The sequence below is a fragment of the Empidonax traillii genome, unplaced genomic scaffold (genome assembly GCF_003031625.1).
Source record: "Empidonax traillii isolate 1590-97213 ecotype Southwest subspecies unplaced genomic scaffold, ASM303162v1 scaffold123:size1378231, whole genome shotgun sequence".
NCBI classification, from domain to species: Eukaryota; Metazoa; Chordata; class Aves; order Passeriformes; family Tyrannidae; genus Empidonax; species Empidonax traillii.
The window spans coordinates 638693-661856 of record NW_020955316.1 but is presented as its reverse complement, the minus strand read 5'-3'; the positions used below and the strand labels follow the sequence as shown (position 1 = coordinate 661856).

Below are 23164 nucleotides of genomic sequence, written 5' to 3'. Positions count from 1 at the left end.
TGAGTGGGGACACCTTCCAATAGACCAGGTTGCTCAGAGCCTTGTCTAGCCTGACCTTGAACATTTCCAGGGCTGGGACATTCACAACTTCTCCAGGAAACCTGTTCCAGTGTTTCGCCACTCTCATCATAAAAAAATTTCTTCCATAGATTTAATCTGAATCTTCACTAAAACAAAAATGTGGGAATAGAGATTGCTAGTCAAGACTGAGACAAAAGGGTTGTTGAGAATATCCTCATCCATTCTTACCAGTTTGCTGGTAATGTTCATTGGAGAGGTATGCTTTCCTTGTCCTTCCTTTTCTGGTTGACATACCTGTACAAGCTCTTCCTGTTATTCTTTGCATCCCTTGCCAAGTTCACTCAAGCCACACATTGGCCTTCCTGACCCCATCCCTACACAACTGCAAAGCGATCCTATAGTTTTGCTGGGATACCTGTCCCTGCTTCCACTGCCTGTGCATTTCTTTCTTGTCCTTTAATTTGACCAGTAGGTCCCAACTCATCCATACTGGTCCCTTGCCTTCCTTTTCTGAATTCTTACACCTGGGGATTGAGAGCTCCTGCATTCTGCGGAAAGTGTCCTTAAAGATCTTCCAGCTCTGTTCTACTCCCTATTTCCTGAGAGCAGTTTGTCAGGGTCTCTTACTAACTTACTCCTTGAACAGCTGGAATTTTGTTTTCCTAAAATTCAGGGTCCTGGCTTTACTCTTTGCCTGGCCCAGAGAAGTATTTGGAGCTGCTGGGGTACCCAAGAAAACCACATTGCTTCCTACATCTTGAGATCATAATGAAAAATGCGTCAAACCCCAGGAGTGCTTTTTAGGGAACCTGGTGTTTTCACACTTTAATGAAACTGCTGTTGGCACAGACAGATGAGGGATAGGTAGATTTGTCAAACCCTCAGGCTGCTGCAGCCACTGACACCATTTTATGACACTCATGAAGAGAGTGAAAGGGGATGGCAGGAGCCTAAGGTTTATGTCATTTCCTGCAAATTAACACCCATCAAATTAAGTTGTTTTATAACAAAGACAGTGACTGTTATAAAGGAAGGAGAAGGCCCTTCAGCAAGGAGAGGGAAGACCACAGTTGGGGTTGTATGATAGGGACTCATTTAAAACCGAGTAGATGGGCAGTTATAGGTGCTCTGTTGAACCCTGCGTTGTGCACTTACACCAGTGCTGTGGGCTGTCACAGTGGGAAACAATTGTTGTTGAAACATTTTTTGTCACAGTGGGAAACCGCTTCTGTGCCCAGCGACTTGGTCCACCAGTCACAGTCCTGGGATGGGTAACTGGGAACAAAGAGATCCAGTCCCACCTGAGGCATGTCTCACCCGCAGCTTCAGTCAGTGCGTGGAGAGGCAGGTCAGAGCCATTCTTCAGACATTGTTTTTCAGTATTGGGCATTGTTTTCTGTCAGAGTTCAGAGCTGTTGGTTTAGAAACTGAATCCCAGGAGGCTCTGGTTTAAGGATGCTCATGTTCTTGCTGTGTATTCTCAGCAGGAGAGTTTTGATCTTAAAATGTATTTTTGACAGTCTTGTCACCCATGTTGTATCCGTTTGAATTCAAGTGTTTGGCTCAAGTGATGTGGTTTTTCTGTTGTTGCTATTGTTCTTTGTGCTTAATTATTTTTTTCTTTCTTCACTGAATATTTGGTTCAGGTTGACTGCTCCCTCATGCCCTCTTGCAGCAAAGCTGGCATTCATGGTGTTTGCTTTGCCTTTTTTTATTGCTTGAGGAAAATTTTCGCATTATGTCATCAATTTTTTTTTCTTTTTTTTTTTTTTTTGTGCTTGTTATTTAGAAGTGACACATATGTTTGAACTACAGAGAATTAATAGGGAGGACAAATCCTATGTGAGGAGAGATATAGAAGGTGCAAAGAAATCCTAGAGAAATGCTAATGGGAAAAAAGCTGAGGGAACTAGATAATAGCCTGGAAAGCAAGAGGATAAAAAATTACAGTAATTTCCTACAGAATTTTGCATTAATGTTTACAATCAAAAGAAAAGGCATAGACTTATTCTCTTTCCATTAGGTCTGTTAGATTGCAATAGTTTTACAAATGCTGCGCTCTTGTATACCTCATCTTATAGTGACAGCCCTGTGTGGGTTCAGGTCAGGAAGATGGTTGCATTCACACAGCATCCTACTGAGCTCAATGTCCCTCAGCTCAGTGTCCTCCAGCATGGTTTATCTTTGAGAATGATTAGTGGCTTTTGAGAATAAAATTTCCACATATTCCTAGTTCACTTGGCTCCATGTGATCCTAGGAGCCCAGGTCTCCCCTAGCTCGGGGACTTCGGGACCCTGGTTCCCTATATGGTGCCTACGTACCCCTTGATTAGTGGGACTGTCAGAGTCACTGCAGGGTAGGAAACATGAGGATAAGGTGAGATGCCAAAAAAGATACATGTTATACATAAGCCTATTATATGTAAAACTTCAGTGTCTTTTTTAGCACTGCTTTGAGAACTGAACATTTAAATATAAACATGTATATATGAGACTGTCACCTATTATTGAATTATCCAACTCTTCCTCTTACAAGACTCTAGTTTTGATTGCTAGTAGTTCTCCTGTATTGACCTCAGGCTAGATAATTTTTGGGAAAGATAACAAACATATGGCAATGAGACAAGAACATTTAGATGAATAAGGTATACACATACACAGATAATGTATGCCCACACTAAAGGTACAGACAGATAATCACAAATGTCTCATTCAGTCGGTTTAGAGAGTTTTCACTGCCTCAGCTGGAAATTACCATTCCTTAATGGAAGCACAGAGCCTATGTGTACGCACGTACCTTGTTCTGTAGTACTAGGCAAAACAGGTCCACTCACACCAGCTCTTGCTCTAGCTAGAGCGGTGCCAATTTCTTAAACCCCTCTAATTTGTTTTCCTGCAATCATGTGATGAAAAACTAAAGGGTCTGGCTTGTTGCAGTGTGGGTATTGCATATTACAGTCATTGCAAATGATAATACTGAAGTAGAACAAATCATTATGTGTCTGGTCTTGTCCGAAACCGGATAGGAGTCTTCATCATTCGTGCTTATTGGCAAACTTATTATAAGTTAAAGCTCCTGAAGTATTTAAATGCAGAGCTCCATACAGAGCACAGGATAGTCCTTGCCCAAGTACATTAGTACATGGTGTCTCTCTGAACCAGATATCTTGTCCATGAAGTGCAAAATTAGGTCACTCCAAGCCAAGAGTGCCACTGTGCCCCTGTGGCTGGATGGAGATCTGGGAAGAAATTCTAGTCCCGTTGAAGTCAGCTGGAGTTTTGCCATTGACTTCGATGGAGCCAACATTCCTCTTCCAATGCAGACATTTCACAATAACCTCCTCTGCTGGACTTTCAACACATGCATGTTATTTTCATTACAAATAAACAAAATATTTCTAGAATGGACACCTTCATATATACATTATGCCAGAAGATGACATTAAAAGTTCACCATGGTGCATGTGGTAAAATACTAATAATCCATCCTTGAAGACTCCGACAAAAAAATTCTGACATGAACAAATCTCCTTTAGGTCATTTTGCCTGAATATACAGCAATCAGATTTACAGCTAAGGGTTTATTATTTTTGCAGAATGCACATGCATTTCGAATTTGCCGTGCTCAGAAATGGAGACAAGACTTTCATCTGTGCGCTTGGCTTTGGGAAAAGACATCCCTGTGTGTCCGGACCCAGGCCCTGGTATAGAGCAGACAGGAAATCTGCCAGACTGCCTCTGCAGGAGGCTGCCTCCAACACGTGCAGCAAGGAACAAGAAATGTCCTAATGATTAATCACTGTCAACCTTTGTTCTCGTTAAAGACTTGATTGTCAAACAAGGCTGGTAATGAGGCACTGTTCCTGGGTCTGTTGCTGTGTGACTGTGCAAGTGATGAATCTGAGCTTGGGCCCTGCAAGATGCAGTTCCCACATTGCCCAATTTTAAGGAATTGGGGTTGAGAACATTGTTGCGAGACTGCCTGCTAGCGGCTATGGGATTGTACAGCTTTCCATCAAGGATTATGGCAGGGCTACAGATAAATCACTAATGGCTGAAAATCAGTTCCCAAGGATCTCAGGAGTAAGCAGCTTCCTGTTGGTGCTGAAAAGGCAATGTGCAATAAAAAGTTTCTGTTAAGAATTGCACAAATAACTAACTATTTGTCAAAGTCTTTTACTCGTGGTTTCTCGCCAGTAGTGAGGATTGGCTCCTTTCAGGGATTTGCTCACCCATTTTTATGTGTGAGATTGTGCACAGCGTTACCTATTTCTGAAAGTAGTTATGGGGTACACTTTAATGTCAGTGTGTCCAAAAAAAAATGTCTTTTTAAAAAGTTCTTGGCTCTTCCAGTGAGAGCTGCAGCAGTTGGGTATGAAATACTTACCTCTGCATGCTGAGTACCTGATGCATTACTTGATGTCCAAACTTATCCCTCCAATGGGTGACTCACACCATGAGGATGCAAAAATCAGGTGTGTGCTCTCTACTTTCATGATCATTTCCAGTGTCGGTGGAAAGGGATTAGTCTGCATTTCCTCTTCGACCTCTGTCACTCCAGTTTGTTGAAGGAGTGACACAGCATTTGCTTCTTTTTTCTAGTTGGATGAAGGCACAAGTATTTCTGGCAGACAGCCTGGGCTTGTGAAATTGCAAAGCTAGTGTCCCTGATTCCTTGTGTATGTGCCTCGGAAACATGGTTGGCCCTGAAATTTTTGTCCTAAGAGCTCAGATGTTCTCAGGAGAAAAATACAGAACTTGGCTGAGCCAACTTCTTATAAACGTTCCACAAAATTACTGAAAGGAAATATTTTGCAGTCTTCACCCAGCTGTATCTCTGGATATTAGACACAGCAAAAATGGGTCTCAAGATCTTGCAATATTCAGGTTTTTCAAATGCTGTTTGTACATATGAAAGCGATCTTCCTGGAATGCATAAAAATACTCTCTGGCAGAGTATTAGGAGAAATTCAGCCTATCTTCTACATGGCTAATTTGAGAGGCTTTCTGGTCACTCTGTACAATACCCTTAGAGAGTGATCCGCTAGTGCTTGACAAATCAAAGTGTGTTCACACTCACTCTTCCAGGCATCTTACTCAAGTGTGACTGGAAGCATCCAAAATGAGGAGTGCAAGGGCATGTTCCTATCATCTAATCAGGGTTCCTAACTTGGTTATCTAAATTAAACATCTGAAGCACAATTATTACAGCCCCATCCCTCTGTACACTGAGGGGAGAGCTCCAGCAGGCAGTTTAGACAAAATCTGCTCTAAATTTTTTGTTAGAGATCTAAACTTAGAGGAGGCTCGCTTTGATGCGTTCATTCCTGACTTGACGCTGGGCACAGAATGAGTTGCCCCACAGAGGAACAGAAAGGTGGAAAAATTCCCCATCTTTTGAGGGAAAATCTGCAAGAAGCAGAAGCTTGCCTTGTGGCACAGATGCCAGGGCTCCTGGCTGGGAAGCAAACAGCCTCTGTGGACACTGTGGTTTAGTAAAAAAAAATTACCATTGTTTCCCTTCTGTCCCAGCAAAATTATTCAGCAATTCGAGGCATTTCAGGAGAAAGATATGAAAGGTTTGCCCATCCTTTTCCAGCCAAATGTCCCTAAAACACTTCTGAACTAAGAATGCAGAGACATAAGCTTGCAAAAGGTTTTCAGGGCTCCTGACAAGCTTTACAGAGAAAGGAAAATGAGAGGAAAGGAGAAAGGTGCAATTTGGTTGGAAAGGTCCAAAGCAAGGAGGGAGAGGAGGGGGAGGGAGAGGTGAGGAGGAGAAGGAAGGGGAGGGGAGGAGAAGGGAAAAGGGGAAAAAAAGAAAAATGCATTTTATAAAGTTCATATGTGTGTTAGAAGCCAAAACATCCCTCAATTTGTATGAACAAAAGTCAGCTGCATCAGGGATAGTGAAAAGAAAACTTGGTCTTCAGTGCTTTGATTTACTGCTAATTTAAACATTTGAATGTAATGTTCTTTGTGATGCTGATGAACAAAACCCCAGTTGTGCTACCAGCTCTGAGGAGCTCTCACTGACTGCCTCTTTCTGTGTCTCATGGGTTTTATATCTCACTGTAACATTAGAGGACGTGATGCAACACACCTGCTTTGTACCTAGAGCGCTGTTGTGCTGACATTTCGGCACCACTGAACCAGATGGGGTTCTGTGGTGCTTGATGAACACTAACTCAGCCCTCAGCTGCTGCCACTGCCCCAGCTGGCACCAGACACAGCCCTGAAAGGGCTGCAGCTCATTTGGAGGGATGTGGAATGCCAGCAAGTGGGGCAGGAACTGGGGGCAAATTCAGATGGACATTTATACTTGTTGGAGGTGTGAAGCTTCCAGCCTGTCCCTGACACCCGGCTGGCTGCACGGATGTTCTCCTGGTCATGTTGCTTTCTTGGAGGCAGAGTGGATAGGTTACCGTCCTTGGGCATGGTGTCACTGTGCAGGCAAGGCACTTGGGGTTCTGGAGCCAGAGGGATGCTGGGCTGCTGGGCTGCTGGGCTGCTGGGCAGAAGCACCCTTGGGCAAGGGGACATGCATGTCCCACTCCAGGCTTTCTTTGGTCAGGGGTTTCTAAAGTTAAAGCACGTGAACCACAGCATGGAAACCCGGGAATGAGGTTCAAAAGGTGATACCAGCAGATTTATAGGTGTGGAGTTGTATTAAAGCAGCTGCAGTAAAGCCTGGCTTAGAGCAGAATGAAACAGTTCAACAAAAGCAGGGTAACTCCAACCCAAATCTGCCCTTCCTCATCAGGGATGCTGGAAGGTGCCCTTTGTCCAAGTGCAGGAGCAGAGCTCCATGTCCCTGACAGCAGTGTAGCCCTTCTGCTGTCTGATTTGCAGTGCTGCAAGCGGGGGGTAAGAGCAAGGCTCAATAGCACTGGTTCATGAAGGGTCAAACTGCTGCACAGCTAATTCCCTAATTTATTAGGAAACTTCTCCGATCCCAGCGTGGCTGATGGAAGATCAGCTGGCAGGAGAAGTAACACATCGTAGATTCATAGGTTCACACTGACATTTCATGAACAGCAGAGAAATGACCAAATGCAAAAAAACCCTCCCAACCTGGCTCCAAAGTGATGATTTACACTGTTTTCTCAGGGTCTGTTTGCCAAGCAGCTGGTGTTTTGTGCCATTGGCTATTACAGAAGAGCTTTCTTTGATAGGTACTGTGAATGGACACTACACATTTTATCTTAAAACAAAATCCCTCCTACTGCTTATATGGGCTGGTAGGGGATGAGGGAAAGAAAAAGTTGGCCTTTGTTGTTTTTTTTAAGCAGGACCATGAAAGCACATTCAGGGGAGCCTGCACTATCTGTGCAAAAATGCAACAGATGAATTCTATTAATGGATGGAACATGTGGCTGGGTTCAAGCTAGAGTTGTCATTTGAATATAGAAGTCAAAGCCAATTTATTGTAACATATTTTTCTTTTCAAAATATTTTAAGAAAGACAAAAAAGTTTGCGCAACAACTTGGCAAGCAGGTCTGTTGAGAGGAGGTATTTTCTATCTTGCAGCTAACATAAGGGCTGAAAAATGTGGCAGTTCCGAGCAATCCTGGATTCCTTCTGGAACTGAAAGAAAGTGTGCAGGATATTATTGTGTAAGAGCCCAATAAATCTGAAGGGTGGGTTTGTAAGACTGCCTTGGGGGCTGCAGGTGGCTCCAGAAGAAAGTCATGGTTTTTATTTCAGTAACAGTCTTTAAATACTTTATCTAACTAGCTACACACTCATGTCCCCATCTAGAAGCCACAGAACTATTTTAAAATAGAAACACCCGTAACAATCACTGCATTTCTTCCTTGCCAGATGGTAGAAAGATAAGTGGGATTAGTCTGTAGTGAGTGTCATTGGGGAGGGGAAGGATGCAAAAGCTAAGGCATAGAAACAGGCTTTCCTGGAGTTTGCAAAGCAATAAGCATCAGTGCTCCATGGTCTTCAGGGCATGAGTATGACCAGTCCTTGCTTCACTGTTGGTCAGTCCATATTTCTCTAGATGCCATGGGGGACAGTGGCCATTGGGCAGACTTTTGCTAGGTTTGCTGGTAGACCAGATCCTGGATCTACACCTCAGTATTGAGAGAACCCCTGCATAATAGCAAGCATCAGACTCCAGCTGTGGAGTCTTGTGTTGCAAGGCAAAAATGCTGCTGTCTGTCAGGTTATAGAGAGCTATGTGGTTGGTTTCTGTGGTGAATTGCAGCCAAGTGGGGGCAGAGAATGGATGTGTCTCATGACTGTTGTGACCCCTCCAGTGCATCCCATTTTCTTTGTAGCTGGGTGGCTAAGGAATACCTGAGCATCGAGTGATCCAACATAGGCTGAGTGGTTTTGTGTATACACAGAGAAAGCTATTTCCTACATTTGGTAAAGGCCCAAGTACTAAACACTGGTGGAGCAAGTAGGCAGAAAACATATTGCTGCTGAGGGAAATCATGGCTGAGAGAAAAGGAGTAGCATATTTTCATTTCATGTCCCATCTTGTATGAGCATGATTTGAGTCCTCAAGTACTTTCTGCATTGCTTTCTGCAGTGAATTTTTGCCATCCCTTCCTCATGACGCTGCACACTGGGAAGAGGAAGCAGATCTAGATTCCTCACCAATACCAGAGAGACCCTAAAGCACTCTTCAAGGTCCTTCCCAGTTACACATTTGTTTTACCAAGGAAGTTGATACACTTTAAGCCTGTTTAATCCTGTTGCTAGTGGGAGTCAATTAGCAATCTCTCAGAGATTGCTCTTGTCAGGGAGATGACGGGATGAATGAAAGCAGCACCATTCACCCCACTGTGAAGTATCAACTTTCCACCTCTGTATTTTCTAAGAATAGATGGCACTTTTAGTAATAAGTTTGTAACTTCTTGCTGCTGTTCACCAGATGGTAGGAACCAGCAGACACTGATTTTGTTCCCGTGTGGTCAAACAAACTGCCGTACAGCCCAATGCATGTTTCCTGAAACATCCCCAGGATGGCTCTGTTACTTCTGGTCATGTTTCCCAAGCTCCTGGTACAATATTGAGGTTTTCCACTGAAATCACCTGGCACATTTTCAGTCTCCCCTGAGCAAAGAAGTTATTCAATCCCCTTCTTACTTTGTCAAAGCTTTTGTATCGGTCACTTGTCCCGAGAGTCTGTGGGCTGCGTCCTGAACTTGAGCTAATTACATACAAAAGATTATTTCCTTTTCTTGATGCTTGTTATTATTTTCATCCTTCATGAGCCATTTCTTCTGTTTCAGGATCAACACTCTGTGGTAGGCCAGGGAGCTGGCCCCACTCCAAGCTCCAGTTCTTGCTCAAATCCAAACACTGGAAGTAGTTACATGAACTCATCCCAGCAATCATTGTTGAATCAGCAGCTGATGGAAAAGAAACAGGCTCTGCAACGGCAAATGATGGAGCAAAAACAACTCCTTCTACAGCAGCAGATGTTGGCAGAAGCTGTAAGTTTTCTAATTTCTTATTTTACATGGAAAATGTTGTCATAAAAACAATAGAAAAGAAAGCTAAGATGGGGAAAGAAAGCCCCCTAAACTGTGAGGTCCTTTTGGCAATGCCTAGAACTTCAAGAGTGTGCCTCATATTTTTCAGCACTTTGCTAAGCCCTTTTGAAACCTTCTTCAGTCTATATGAAACAACTTCAATATCCAAGCTACTGTGGTGTCATTACAAGAACAGTCCAAGCATATGCTTGATTTGAGGCATATGGAGATTGTCCATGGTTTTTCTTTGCAAGATAAACCAACATGCACTGATCAGCTACTTCAATCTCAGAGGAAAGTTGACTTCCAGGCTCTTTGATGCAGGCAGCATGGTGTAAAGCGCCTGTGTGTAAACAAGGATTAGATACACTGATTTTGGGTTTCAACACAAGTTTGTGTGCTCGGCTGGGATCAGACCTGAGTCCTCCTTCTTTCATTTTCCGATACCTGTAGTCAGTTCTTCCCCCTCCTTTGGTATCTGAGAGACCAGTTGGGAGTTTCTGGTCATTTTATGAAGCATGGGGGATTGTACAAGGAAATATTTCTTGACTTTTTGATTTATATAGAAGAAAAAGGAATTTTCAAGTCAGCTCTATGTGTTGCAGTTTTCTGTCAGAAATTTTAGCAGAAAAAAAAGGTTAATTGCTCAAATAGCTCCTCTTAAAAATAAATAGAAACTGAAAATACCCTACAGAATGTGGTTTTTTTAATCAGCTTGACTTTGCTCTTGTATTGTGTACATAGAAACACACAACAAGCTTGCCTACAGTTTCTGCATGCATTGCAGGGATTTCCAGTGAGATAAAATGTCTTTCTTCTCCACAAGGGTTCATATTTAGCAGGATGTAAAAACAAGCCTTAAAAATCTTAATCAGACCACTCACCCATCATGCATTATGGAAATGCCTAAATACCACAAGAAAGGCTGTTTTCCTGGTGTTTTTAAGTGTTCCTGGGAAAAGAAAAAACAAATTTTTCATTGGAAGGTCCATTTGCCTGCTCTTGTCAGGATGGAGATCCTCAAATCACTCTGGTGGACTTCCATCACCAGCCAGGGCCTGACTCTCACACTGGTGAGGCAGCTTTCCATTCTGGCAGCTGAGCATGAAACCTGGACGCACTGCAGAGGTGTGAAGCTTGCCCAGCAGCTGCCCATTAAGAGCATGTGTGCACCAAACTCACAATTTCCTGCCACGGGGCCACATGTCCCAAGGTGTTGTTGCTCATGGGTGAACAGTAGCACTCCAAATGCATCAGGTCACACTGATTCTGATGAGAAATTGGCAGTGCCTGCCCTTTCCAGATCTTTATGACCACAGGGCAGCTAGTCAGATTTCAGTTCAAGGACTTTGATTTCTATCTTCCTCTTACCAAAGACATGTCCCTGCAGGCTCAAAATAAAAAAAAATAATTCTCCCCAACTAATATTTTTTTCTGCAATCTCTCCCTTCTGTCCTTGCCCCAACGCTCGTACTCCCAGTATAACAGGAAAGACAGCATCACGCACATGTATGGGGAAGCACAGGGCATGGGTGAGTGGCATGAAAAGCAGCCAGTGCAGCACCATCCTTGCTACACTGTGTGTCCTGCTGGCACCCCTGCTGAGGGGAGACAGGGAGCGAGGACAAAGCAAGGGTTTTGCTGATTTTTGTGGTCATTCCTCCAGTGTAGGAGGAAGAAGTGAGTGAGGAATGGGCATGGCTGTGGATGGGAATGATGAGCTGTAGTCCTCTTTGCCAGCTGTGCATGCTGAGAGAACTGTGTGAGTGAAATGGGCTGATAGTCATGTGCTGATAGACACAGCCAAGGAGTAGGTGTCAACCCTTGTTGCTTCCCAGCTGCACAGCTGTGTGCTTTTTTGGGGTTAGACATGGGTGTTTGCTCTGTCTCTGTTCTTTCAGAGAAAGCACACCTAGCTGCACAGACAGGGAGGGAACCATGAGGAACCATCAGGCCCCTCTTATCTGATCAGCACGGTGAGCAAGACAGGGTGTACATCAGAAGATACTTTGTACTGCAGTGCAGACAAGGACAGTGTTCTCAGAGGCTGAGAAACTTTCAGTGGTTTTAAGGAAAGTTGAACCAGTCTGAAACACATTAAAAACAGCAAAAAGTTTTCCATATAGAATTTAGTGGGTGATGGCACAGTTTCACAGGTGCCTCTGTGGACCAGACAGGGTGAAAGGAAGAAACACTTCAGCTTTATATATACTGAGATAACAAAGAGATGGGCAAAACGCAGAGACAGGAAAGCATAAGAAAAAGCAAATTAATGCGTTTCTACTCTAATCCTCTAGGAGAAAATGACTCCACAAGATCAGCTGAACAGACACTTGACACGACCACCACCGGATTATAAAGACCAAAGAAGGAACGTGGTCAACATGCAGCAAGCAAACCAGTATCCTGGTAAGTGCCCATGGGCTCAATGAAAACTGTTTGTTTCCTTCCTTGCAGCTGGAAGACAATCCAGAAGAGCCATGTATATACAGATGACCAGGGCATGATTTTCTGGATATCCACTTACATCACCACAGAGGCAGTGGGTGGTGGCTGTTGCTCTCCTGTGCAATTTACCTTACTGTCCTGCACCACTGAGAAGTGCTGATGCATGATCTTGTGGTTCATGCTAGCTGATACTGCCTCTCTCAGACATGGGGAAGGAGGGGTTGGTACCCCTCCCATTAGCACTCTCTGGGGCAGAGGTGCACTGAAATACTTGATGCAGAGGTGTCCTCTTGACTATACAATCTCACTCCATCCAGATGCTTCTCTCATGTATGTGGTACATTTTGCTTCAGAGATTGAGATGAGAACCATCCCTCCCTTTGAATGGCAGTTCATGTACAGTGTGAGGACCTTCATATTGATTTTTAAGTACCTTGCATGGCACCATCATGGGGGGTGCTCTTGGTGTGTTTAATATGCCATGGTCATGGCCTTACTGCTGGTCTACAAGCAGCATTTCAACAGACCAGTCGAACAGTAGAGGAAAAGCCCCTGGTTTCTGCCAGAACTGCCATGGGCAGGAAATGCCCAACACTTCAGGACTAGTCCTTTGTTTCAGCTCTTGTGCCCTCACCTCCTTGGAGAGTCTAGTTTTGGAAGCATAGGCCTACCTGTTTGACTTTTCATGCTGTTCACCTTGCTGGCTGGCTGGAGGCCACTCAGAGAGCAAAGGGAAAATGCTGAGGAGAGAGAGGAGGTTGGAGAAATGCAGCAGGTGGGATCAAAGGATGTTCTTTATACTGCAAAGTATCTTTGAATGTATAAAAAGGATCCTTTGCCTTCTCATGTTATTTTGTATACAACACACTGAAGAAAAAAAGATAGTTTGGTGTTTTGTTTTTCCATAACTGTTGGCTATGAAGATTCAGCCAGTGATCTGAGTCTTTCTTTCTTACCTGTCCTTTGTAGCAAAACTTTTTCGTCTTCTGTTACAATTTTAATGAGCTCTGAAGTGAAGCTCATTCACATGCCATCCCCCTGCCCAACCTGCTGGCCATGGGATCACCAGCCCAGCTCTGTGGGGAAGGGCCAGGTTGGGCTGTTCAGGCAACATTCAAGCACTCCATTGCTTTGCTTGCAAGTTCTAGCAGTGATAAGCTTGCTGCAGGATGGAAACTGCTGCTGGAAACTGCCACTTTCTAATGGAGATGAGTGTTTGTGATCTCCAGTAAATTTGCACAAGCATCCCTGATGCCAGTGTAATAGCCCATGGTGAGGGCAGTGCCACAGGTCAGAGAGCGCCCTGCTTGCTGACTACCTCCTGTGCTCCCAAAACAAATGCTTTGGCAACCCTGGCAGTTTGCTGGGGAATCTTGTGATTTGGTGTGTTGTTTAAAGGCTCATTCCTGGAATCAAATGATTAACTGAGACTCTTGGCTTTTACTTAAAAACATTCCTTTTCTAGCCTGAGAGATGAAAATGGAAGTGACTGCAGCCACATCTGTAAAGGCTCCAAAATGAGTAGATCACCATTGTTATTCGGTGGCTTTTGTTGTTGTTAATCTGATGAACTCGTTGTAGTCTTGTGGTATTTGGAGTCCCATCTCCTGGGTTTGAAACATTTGGGATTGGCAGCACTTGTCCATTCAAATCTCAAGTCCCTGCTGAGTGAGCCCTGGGAGGACAGCAGCTTTTCAGGCGAGCCTGGGAGAAAGGGCTGTTCTGGGAGCTTCCAACAAAGCTACCAGACGGAGTGATTAGGAAACTCTTGCATAAGGGAGTAACAGCAGGGAATCTGTTCCCTTTTTCTGGGAATAGCTTTGCTCAGGTCAGGGAAGAAGAGACAAAAAGCTAACTAAAATAACACCGGGGCTTGGAGAAACTTGATTAATTATTTTATTCCTCTGTGCTTTTCCTCACAATGCCATGTCATGGCAAGAAGCAGGTGAATCAGGTAGGGAAGATGTTTCTCTGAATCACTGTAGCCTGGGGTGCCCAGCTGCTGTACACAGTGCTTCTGGGTAAGGCATTTCTTCCCATCTGGAAGAAATCAGAACACAAAATACTCGTGTTAAAAATAAAATCATAAAAATAGCAATACAAAGAAAGAGGAAGCTTCGTCTTTTGCACAAGTACAGCCCATGTCCCAGCCACTTGTATTTTTCAGAGTGTAGCATTTGCAGGAGCACCGGGCTCTGTTCAACAGCTAGCAAGGTCACCCCAGGTGGGGCTTCATCCCAATGACAAGTGAATTAACTCCACAAACTTGTAGTTCCTCTGGAGGGAGGAAACCATCTCTCCCCAGCTTGCTGTTCCAGGTCTTTTGAAATGCCACTGAATTCTGCACCATTCCTCCTCAGCATAAAGGAGCAAAGAATCAGGGGCCCCATCCCTATCACCCCTGTAAAAAGACCACAGAATCACAAAAAGATTTGGGTTGGAAGGAACCTTAACAATCATCCAGTTTCAGTCCTCCTCTGCCCTGGGCGGGGACACCTTCCACTAGACCAGGTTGCTCAAAGCCCCATCCAACCTGGTCTTGGACACTTCTAGGGATGGAGCATTCACAACATCTCCAGGCATTCTGTTCCAGTGCCTCACCACCCTCTGAGTAAAGAATTTCTTCCTTATAGCCAACCTAAGCCTACCCTCTGTCAGTTCAAAGCCATTCCCGTTTGTCCTATCACTGTATATCTTTGTAAAAAGTCCCTTGCCAGCTGTCTTGTAGCCCCCTTCAGGTACTGGAAGGTGCTAGGTCACCCCAGAACCTTCTCTTCTCTAGGCTTAACAAACCCAACTCTCTCAGCCTTTCTTCATAGCAGATGTTACAGTAGTTCCAAAAACGCACAACCCATCAGCAGAGCCAAATATAGGGCTAATTGTGTGTTTGCCTGCTGAGCACTGATTGTGAGAATTTGATTGTCCCTGTGGAGCTAAAGCCAGGTGGACTCCCCATAGCATCTCCTGTACCAGGAGCTGACCATTTTGGGGACTGAATTTAGGTGCTTAAGTTAGGACAACATAATTCTTAAGGTAAATATATTCTCTACCAGTGTCTCCCACTTAGAGCCAGCTTGTGGAACAGGCTGCCTCCCAGGACAGGGGGGAGCTTCTTAATTTAGGTATCTATGTTTATATTAATTTGGAACAAGCACTCTGGTTTTGGAGTCACTCTCGGTGTTAATAATGATTTGGGAAGAGTTAATTTTTAAGTCTTTTAGGAAAAAAAAAAAAAAAAGAATCCTTTACATCCATTACTAAATGGAAATAGCATATGTATAAAAATAATGCAGAAAAGTCAGAAATAAATTATTTTTTTTCTTCAGTTCCAGTCTAAGGAAGTGGAACTTAGATTATGGTGACATTTCAACAGGAACAGTATATTAAACAGCTGTTCCTAAACATAGACTTTTAAAATATGTATGCATATGATTTGTCTTCAAGGGTTTTAAAAGAGCTAGCTGAGAGGATCTCCAGATTCTTAATGTTACTTTTTATTTGGTCTTGAAACTCCAGACCACCAATGCCATGACAAAAATTAAAAGATTAAGTAGGTTAATGCAGCCCTAGTGGCCTAATGAAGAACTCAGTGAAACTACTTGGGGAGCAGATACAGCCTGAATAATAAAGAACATAGGAAGGGGATATAATTACTATCAAACAACATGGACTGATATGAAATAATCTTTTCAAATTTGTGTGGTATTTCTTTCAATGAGATGACAACTTAAAGGTAATAGTTGTTCAGATGATGTCCTATAAAGCAATTAACTTCCTACTGCCAATTTTTATTAAGAAACCAGAGTGACACAAAATTAATACAGCTCAAAAGGTAATCACTGACAGATCTCCAGATATCACTGTGAACAGTCTGTGTGATCGGAACCAAATGCACAAACACTGTCCAAGATGATGCCGAACAAGAAAAATAGAGCTTACTTTACATCCCTAGTGGAGATGTGCAAAAGCTGTCACTGTGACCAGCAGTGAGGCACAGCTCTGAAATCAAATATCAAAAAGAGCTGTGAAGGACCAAGGGGCTGGAAAACATGCTGCTGACTGAGACTAAAGTTTTTGGAGAATGCTGCAGGCATGACACAGTCTTGAAGCACCTGTGTGGTAGGAAGGAACTGATGATGAACCACCTGATAAAATTCATCACACAGACCAATATATTCAATGAAAAAGTCAAAGTTAGTCAAATTCAGTCTGTTTTTGTTATATGTATGAAGGATCAAACCAAGGCAGTGTCCCGTGTCCAACAATTGTTACTAGTTGCTATCTGTGAAACAGAAAATCAAGAGAATTGTATGTTCTTTCCTCTGGCAGAGGCTCAGGGAATTCCCGAAATGCAATGGTACCTTGGTAGCCAGCCCATTCAACCACTTTTCTCACGTGTTGGGAACCACACAAAGTGATACGAGAACTGAGCTTGTACTGTGCCATGCAGCAAACATTTCCTCAGCTGACCCACACACTGTGTGAAGAAACATCTCCTTTCGTTAGCCCTGAACCTGACTTCTCCAAGCTGTGCTTCTCGAAGGGCTTGTACTGGAAGCAACAGTAGCAAAGGGAATTAAGCTATCGAGCAGCTGATAGTGTGCACTTCTCCACAGTGCCATCTACAGCATCTGTGTTTGGAAAATGGTTGTCTTCAACCAGCCTCTCAAGGATTAATTCAGTCTTGCACTGCATAAGCAGTCAGCCTACAATGGCATAATTGACTTACCATGGCCTCAAAATAGAGACTATGTAGCCTCAAAGGTGCTGCAGAAGTGAGCTTGTGTCCAGGTTTGGAGGCTGAAGGCCTTTTTTTTTGTGATTCATTGACAGGTGTCAGGCACAGGAAAATCCTCCAGTGGGCAGAATTACCCACGAGTGGTATATTTGTGCCAATTCATAACTCGTAGGTTTCTGATGCACAGAAGGTGAATTTCATATGCTGCAAATGCTAGCATATCATGTATGGTTCCCTCGTGGTCAAATCAGCTTCTGCAGGGACAAATGGCCATAGTCCATCTGGAAAGAGAGTTTAGAAGGGCATCTGAGTGAGACTCCCCAGGTACAGCACTGAGTCAAGTTTTTGTACCTGCTCTGCTGCCACGTGGGAGGACAAGCAGGTCACAGACTGGGCTGAACTGCTCTCCCAGTACATGGCTGCAGATGTGTGAGCTGCAGTCTCAGCTCCCACTGTCATCTGGGACAGGCATTCCCAGAAGGGATGGATACTGCTGCTGTAGTTGAAAAAGGAGCCTGATGATGGTGCCTCTTGCTCCCCATTGTCTTCAGAGGGAGTCAGGATGAGCCATGCCCAGCAAGGAAGTTCTTGATTTCTGATCACTAAAACAGGCTTTGTTCTGTCTAAGGTGTCTGACGCTTCTGTAAAAAAAGGCAGAGAAGTCTTCTTTGTGGTTCAGTCTGTCCTTCCCAGCTCTAATATTTCTCTTACAATGAGCACCAGTTTTGGCTTATCTGCTGTCCTCTGAAGGGATGGAAAGACCACCAAGGGCTTCATATAGGCCAAACCATGCTTTGGATGACAGGTATCTTCAAGGCCTTGAGCAAATTCATGTAAGTGCTCTTGAGAGCATAGTATCCTCTTCAAGAAATTCTGTTAATAGAAAACTGGATTTTTGACCTGTTGGTATATGAATGACACCACTTATTGATACAGTCATGCTTGTTGTAACTTTTGCCTTTTTCTTTCCAGGTGGTTCAGCAGCTGTGAGCATGAGTTCCAACAACATGTCCTTATCCAACCCAATTTCAACTCATAGCATCATGCCCCAGAGCTCCAGTCTCATGTCCACCGCCGCTGGAACCCGAATGCCTTCTGTTCCTGCTGCTCGGAGTATGGGATGTTACGGGAACCTTCCCTGCAACCAACCGAGCGCATACAACGTGACTTCAGGAATGAATCAAATGCAGCCACACAGAAACCAAAATCAGGTTCTGCCCAGTCAGAATAACCCCATGGTGTCCCGACAGCAAACCATGACACAGGGAAACAATGTGACAGCTTTTGGGACGGGGTCAGCGGTCAACACTCAGCAGATAAGGCCAAGCCTGAACCATGGAGCAACAGGTATCCCTGCTCAACGGCCGGCCAACGTGATGATCACAGCTACTGCCACTGCCCAGAACTGGGCCCCACAAGAAGCTGCAGTGAAGCAGCAGGATGCACTGAAGCCTGCAGGGGTCCGTTTCCCCACTGGCACTCCATATCCTAACCAGTCTTTGCAACGCAATGTAGGCAACCAGCATTTTCCTCAGCGTGCACTGGCACCTCCTAACCAGTTAACAGCAGGAGTCCAAATGAGGCCCCCTCCAAACCCAATGCACCAGACTCTAAATGGACAATCTGCTGGCTCACTACGAGGGCTCAGCATAAGACCTAACCAGCTGAGAGGACAGACTATGCCTACCTTGAATCAGCCAGGAACAAGTATGACACCGCCGTCATCTCTGCCATCAACTGGTTTCACATCTACCAACCAAAACTCTAGGGGTTACCAAGGAGGTGATCATGGTAATGACCTAGCATTTGACTTTCTGAACCAGCAAGGTGACAGTATAGGACCTGCGCTCAACAGTGACTCGGACTTTATAGATTCTTTACTGAAAACAGAACCTGGTAATGATGACTGGATGAAAGACATCAACCTCGACGAAATTCTAGGGAACCACTCGTAAGTGACAGTACTGAGAGGGAACCAGATGAAGAGACAGCAAGGACAATAGCTTTCTCTGGATGCCAACAACCTGCTTTATTAATTTACACTCCAGTAACTGGGCTGTTCTTTAAAATACCACATAGGGCAACTGCCCTCTTTGAAGAGTTGCTCTAGGAACAAAATTGAAGTTACCCCAGATGAAGTGATAGCGTAAGTGGTATTCCTGCCTGTCACAAAGGAGTGAGAATGCATGAAGGGTCTGTTCCCCACACCAGTGCCCAGCGCATTGCAAACTCATCAGTTCTTCTCACAGGGACGGTGGGGAAAAATGTGTTTAGCTTCCCACGCATGGAAGCACCAGACAGTGGTATGGGTTGTGGAACAACATTTCTCTGAGTGTGAGTAAGAGCCCAAGTGGTCCAGAGCCCTTCAGTCATCATGTTCACAGCTCTTACCTTCCCTGGGACTGCAGGCCTGACAGCATCAAGCCCTGTCTCTCATGGCATTACAAAAACTGTTTACTTCTGCTCCATACAAACTCATATTTGCTTTCTCAATTATTTTGTTATAAACCCTCTATCTTTTCTAGCACACAACAGGGTAAGTGGTCTTATCCAAGAGAAGAAGGAAGCAGATCATTCAGCATGTTACTCAGTGTGCTCTAGCATTTGCATTCTCCCTTTTATCAGTGCTTGCAGTGAGTATCGGAGGACGCTACTGTCCTGCCAGTAACACAGTCGTTTTGGGCATTGAGGGAAATATGAGATGAACTATTACCAAAGCTCAGGATCCTCCCTTTGCCACCCTGCCCTACCCCAGGGACTACAGTGATTTAATGGAGAACTTGAGTGAGAAGGGTGCTCACGATTTGACCCTCACCAACTACTTTCCCAGTCCAGTTTAGAGGAGGGCAAATGCTCAGCTAAGCCTCTGTCCTCATTTTCATCTTAAACCATGGTGAGTGTCAGTTAGTTCAGCCTGGTCCTTTTCTATCAAACAGGTTTACCCCAGAAGAAATGCCATCATTTTTGTCTGGGGAGAGGCTACCATTTTGATTGCATAGCGTTTTGGCTCCATGCTGTTTTTTCCTTTGCTGTATGGGGGAAGCTGAAAGAGTTCCAGTGATGGCCAAGGTCCCCACAGCCTCCACTGGGTGGAGTATGAGGCTCTGCCCCTGAAACTAGCATGCATTTCAATTATAGCTCACAGTAAGAGACTCCATTCAGCCACATCTGTGCTTGTAGATGAAACAGTTTGGGGAAATATTTCTGGACGCTGGACTCAATCATCTGTTCTGGGTTTGGTGATGCCCCAGCTAACACTACCCTGAGCAATTTCTGTGCACCACTAGGAAGATATCCTGGGGCAAGGACCATTCCCACAGATAGTTTGGAGCCACCTTGCCTTGAAGGCTAACAGAGCAGAGCAATAAGGATACAGGCAGTTCCTCACCTACCAAGGAACAGTCTCAACTGTGTTAAATTTTTTGCTATAGACTTGGTCAGTAAGGACATCAGAAGGATATGCTATGTCACTATAAAGCAGCTCCACAGTGATTCAGACAGGATTCATGGATGGGAACAGATCTTGCAATTCAAATGAAAATGCTGTTCTTTAAAATGATGTGGTGTGACGTGTTTCACAGCCTCCTCTGAATTAGCTAAAACTAGATGTGGCAAAGGAATACAATGCCTATGTTCACATGCCTTGGTGCCAAGAGGCATTGCTCTGCCCGTGCAAGTGCTTTATTCATCCTTGTTAGTGGCAGTGGGATGAGTAGACTATTTGACAATAGCCTCTGCACTTATCTGACCTATTTCTTGAGAGAGGTTTTAATAAGGCTTTTCCAGTCAGCTCACCCTGTCATTTCAAATGGGCACAATTTTTCAAGATGTTTCAAGAAGCACTGTCACACAAATGAGCACTAGCACCTCCAGGAAAGGTGTAATGTGGGCATTTAGTTAGACACGCCAGTTGAGGCTGTTCATTGCCAGAAATGTTTGTCGTAAGAGGGACAAGAAAGCCTGCTGAAGAATCCCTTCTGCCACTCCAGCTAGTGATCATTGCACACCCCTGCACTGTGTAACATGGTAGCTCAGCTGCCCAGAAAGCTCCCCCTTCTCCCCAGTTTTGGCTGGGGTGCATGTGGTCCCTTTGATATGTCAGTACAAGTTTTTCCAAGTCTTTGAAGAGCTTTTCAGCTCAGGTCACTGGGGTCCCACCTAAGTTTGGAGAGATATAAATGCAATCTAACATATGTGTCCCCTGCAAGTCATGCAAATCTAGACTGAAATAGTAGCTACATGAGCTTGAAGCAGAAGGAAGATTGGCTCATCTGCCTCACACACAGGCACACACCCCATTTATGAAGCAGGTCAACAGTGACTGCCAACACCCTGATAGGAACAGATGACTCTGTGATGGATGCAGCTAAGGCCAAGGCTGAGTTAGTATCACCATGAACAATGGTCACCAAAGTCTGGTAACTTCAAATACCCTCACACACCACTGAAAAAGCCACCACTGCTTTCTATATTAAGAGCAGACTGTTTTCCAGATCCTCAAATGATGTAAAAATAATTGTTCAGCTTAGGAGCTGATCCCATGGAGTCAGGAGTTGGACTCAGTGATTCTTGTGGGTCCCTTCCAACTCAGGATATTCTATCTACTCTGTGATATCATATGGTGGTGGATTCAATGCTGAGTGTTTTCTTGTTGGCCTCAGCCTAGAGTGGAAAAGACACTGGGCTGTGAGTGCCATACCTGGGAGCAAAATTTTATCCTGTCTTAAGTAAATTCAAAAATGGTAGAGGCCATTTCCAGTCCTGTAAATATAAGCCTGATGCATTTGAAATGCAAGCTTGTAAAGACTCTTGCAACCAAAACTTGAATCCAGTACCATTTCTTCAGAACACTTGTATCTGAATGGAGCTAGTGTCTTTTTTCTCTTTCTTTGCAATGGCTAAGTGCACTACCCTTATAGTCTATTTTTCATCATTGACCGGGCACTCTTCACAGTATTGGGTTGTAAATATAAAGAATTATTTGTTTTGTAAACTTTTGTAAAAAACAACAACAAAAAGTAATAATATTTTGGTAGGAATAATAAAAATCATATTATTTGGGTTATATTTATACATATGTGAAATAAATATACTATCAAAAAGTTGTATTTTATACAAAAAGTCAACGGTTACCTTTTGTATTCTATATACAAAGTTTTGTATGATACAATTGTTTATTTTTATCTGCAGACTTCAACTTTGGGTTTTGGGGGAGGGCAGAATGGGATCATGGTTGAATAGCTGGGTCTGACCCCAAGCTCACTGAAATCGATGGAGTCTTTCCATTGCCTTCACAGGGCTTTGAATCAAGCCTTTAAATAACCTTCAGATATGTTTAACATCTGAAGCTCTCTGGAAACCTCAATATGAAAACATTCCAGGTTTCAAATTTTTTCCCTGAGAAAGGCTTTTATTATTATTATTATTATTGTTATTGTTATTATTGTTATTGCAGCTGTTGGGATGCAGGTGGGACCTAGGTAACTGTCATGTCCTTGTTGCATGTATGTCTGCTTTATATTTTCCCCATATTATAAACCAGTGTTTCTCTATACAGACTGAAAAGATGCTGTACAGAAATGTTTGTGTTTATGCATTTTTACATGTGGCTGTATATACCTCCTAGTACTATGCAGTGACACTTATTTGACTCCATTTATTTTTCACCTAAACATGAATAGTATGTTTTTCAGTAGCTATCAAAACTCTGCCAATAAATCAATCAAAATTATCCCAAGTGTCTCTTTTCTTAATGTGAATTTTATACTAAATAAACATATACTGACAGTTTAGTCAACTGCTGGTTTCATCTGAGTAAAGTAAAATTATGGTGATATTTTAGGAGGGGGGGTGAGAAAAATGTACATGTGTCAGCTTCTAGGAGCTCAGCCTGCCTCTTTGCAAGAGAGCTGTGATGTTTTGCTAGTGACAGAAGACATGGTTTCATTACCAGCAAGCGTTAACAAGTAACGATTAACAAAAAGTGGTATTTTAGCTCCTGATGAATGGGTTGATAGAGTCTGGCAGCACAGCAATTTGCTCTGGGATCCTGCAGAAGTTAAAGCCGAGAACTGTGAACCCCCAAGAGCTAGGCACCCCAAGAGGGCCGGCCAGGTCCCCAAGCCCATGCCCTGCCCTGGATCATGCCCTGAAGATATCTGCCCCTCTCCCCTCACTAGCAGAGACCCCTAATGAGATGCCAGAAATAAGGCAACTCCCTTCTCCCCCTTTCCTCCTTGCCCGCATTGCATTATACCTCATTCTAGCCTAAAGAGATTCCAGCCTAAAGAGATTTCACTATGTACCAGATCACATCGGGTCCAGACTGTTTCACACAAATATTCATCCCTACCAGGCTATTTTTAGCAGGTCAGCACCAAGGAAGTGATGTCCTGTTCCTCAAGAGGCTTTCTGGGCTCAATCTCCAAGTGGGTGGCTCTTCCTACCCCACAAGGGTAG

At 43.9% G+C, this 23164-nt stretch overlaps 1 protein-coding gene across 1 annotated transcript in view; it reads left to right on the top strand.

Annotated features, from left to right (window-relative positions):
- The window catches only part of MAML2 (mastermind like transcriptional coactivator 2), a 215098-nt gene extending 192671 nt beyond the window's left edge, over positions 1–22427 (top strand). The window contains exons 3-5 of the mRNA XM_027883302.1: positions 9277–9480; positions 11817–11928; positions 17678–22427. Of these exons, the coding sequence (XP_027739103.1) occupies positions 9277–9480; positions 11817–11928; positions 17678–18660 (1299 nt within the window). The 3' untranslated portion in view covers positions 18661–22427. The remainder of the gene's footprint in view (positions 1–9276; positions 9481–11816; positions 11929–17677) is intronic.
- The last annotated feature ends 737 nt before the right edge of the window (positions 22428–23164 follow it).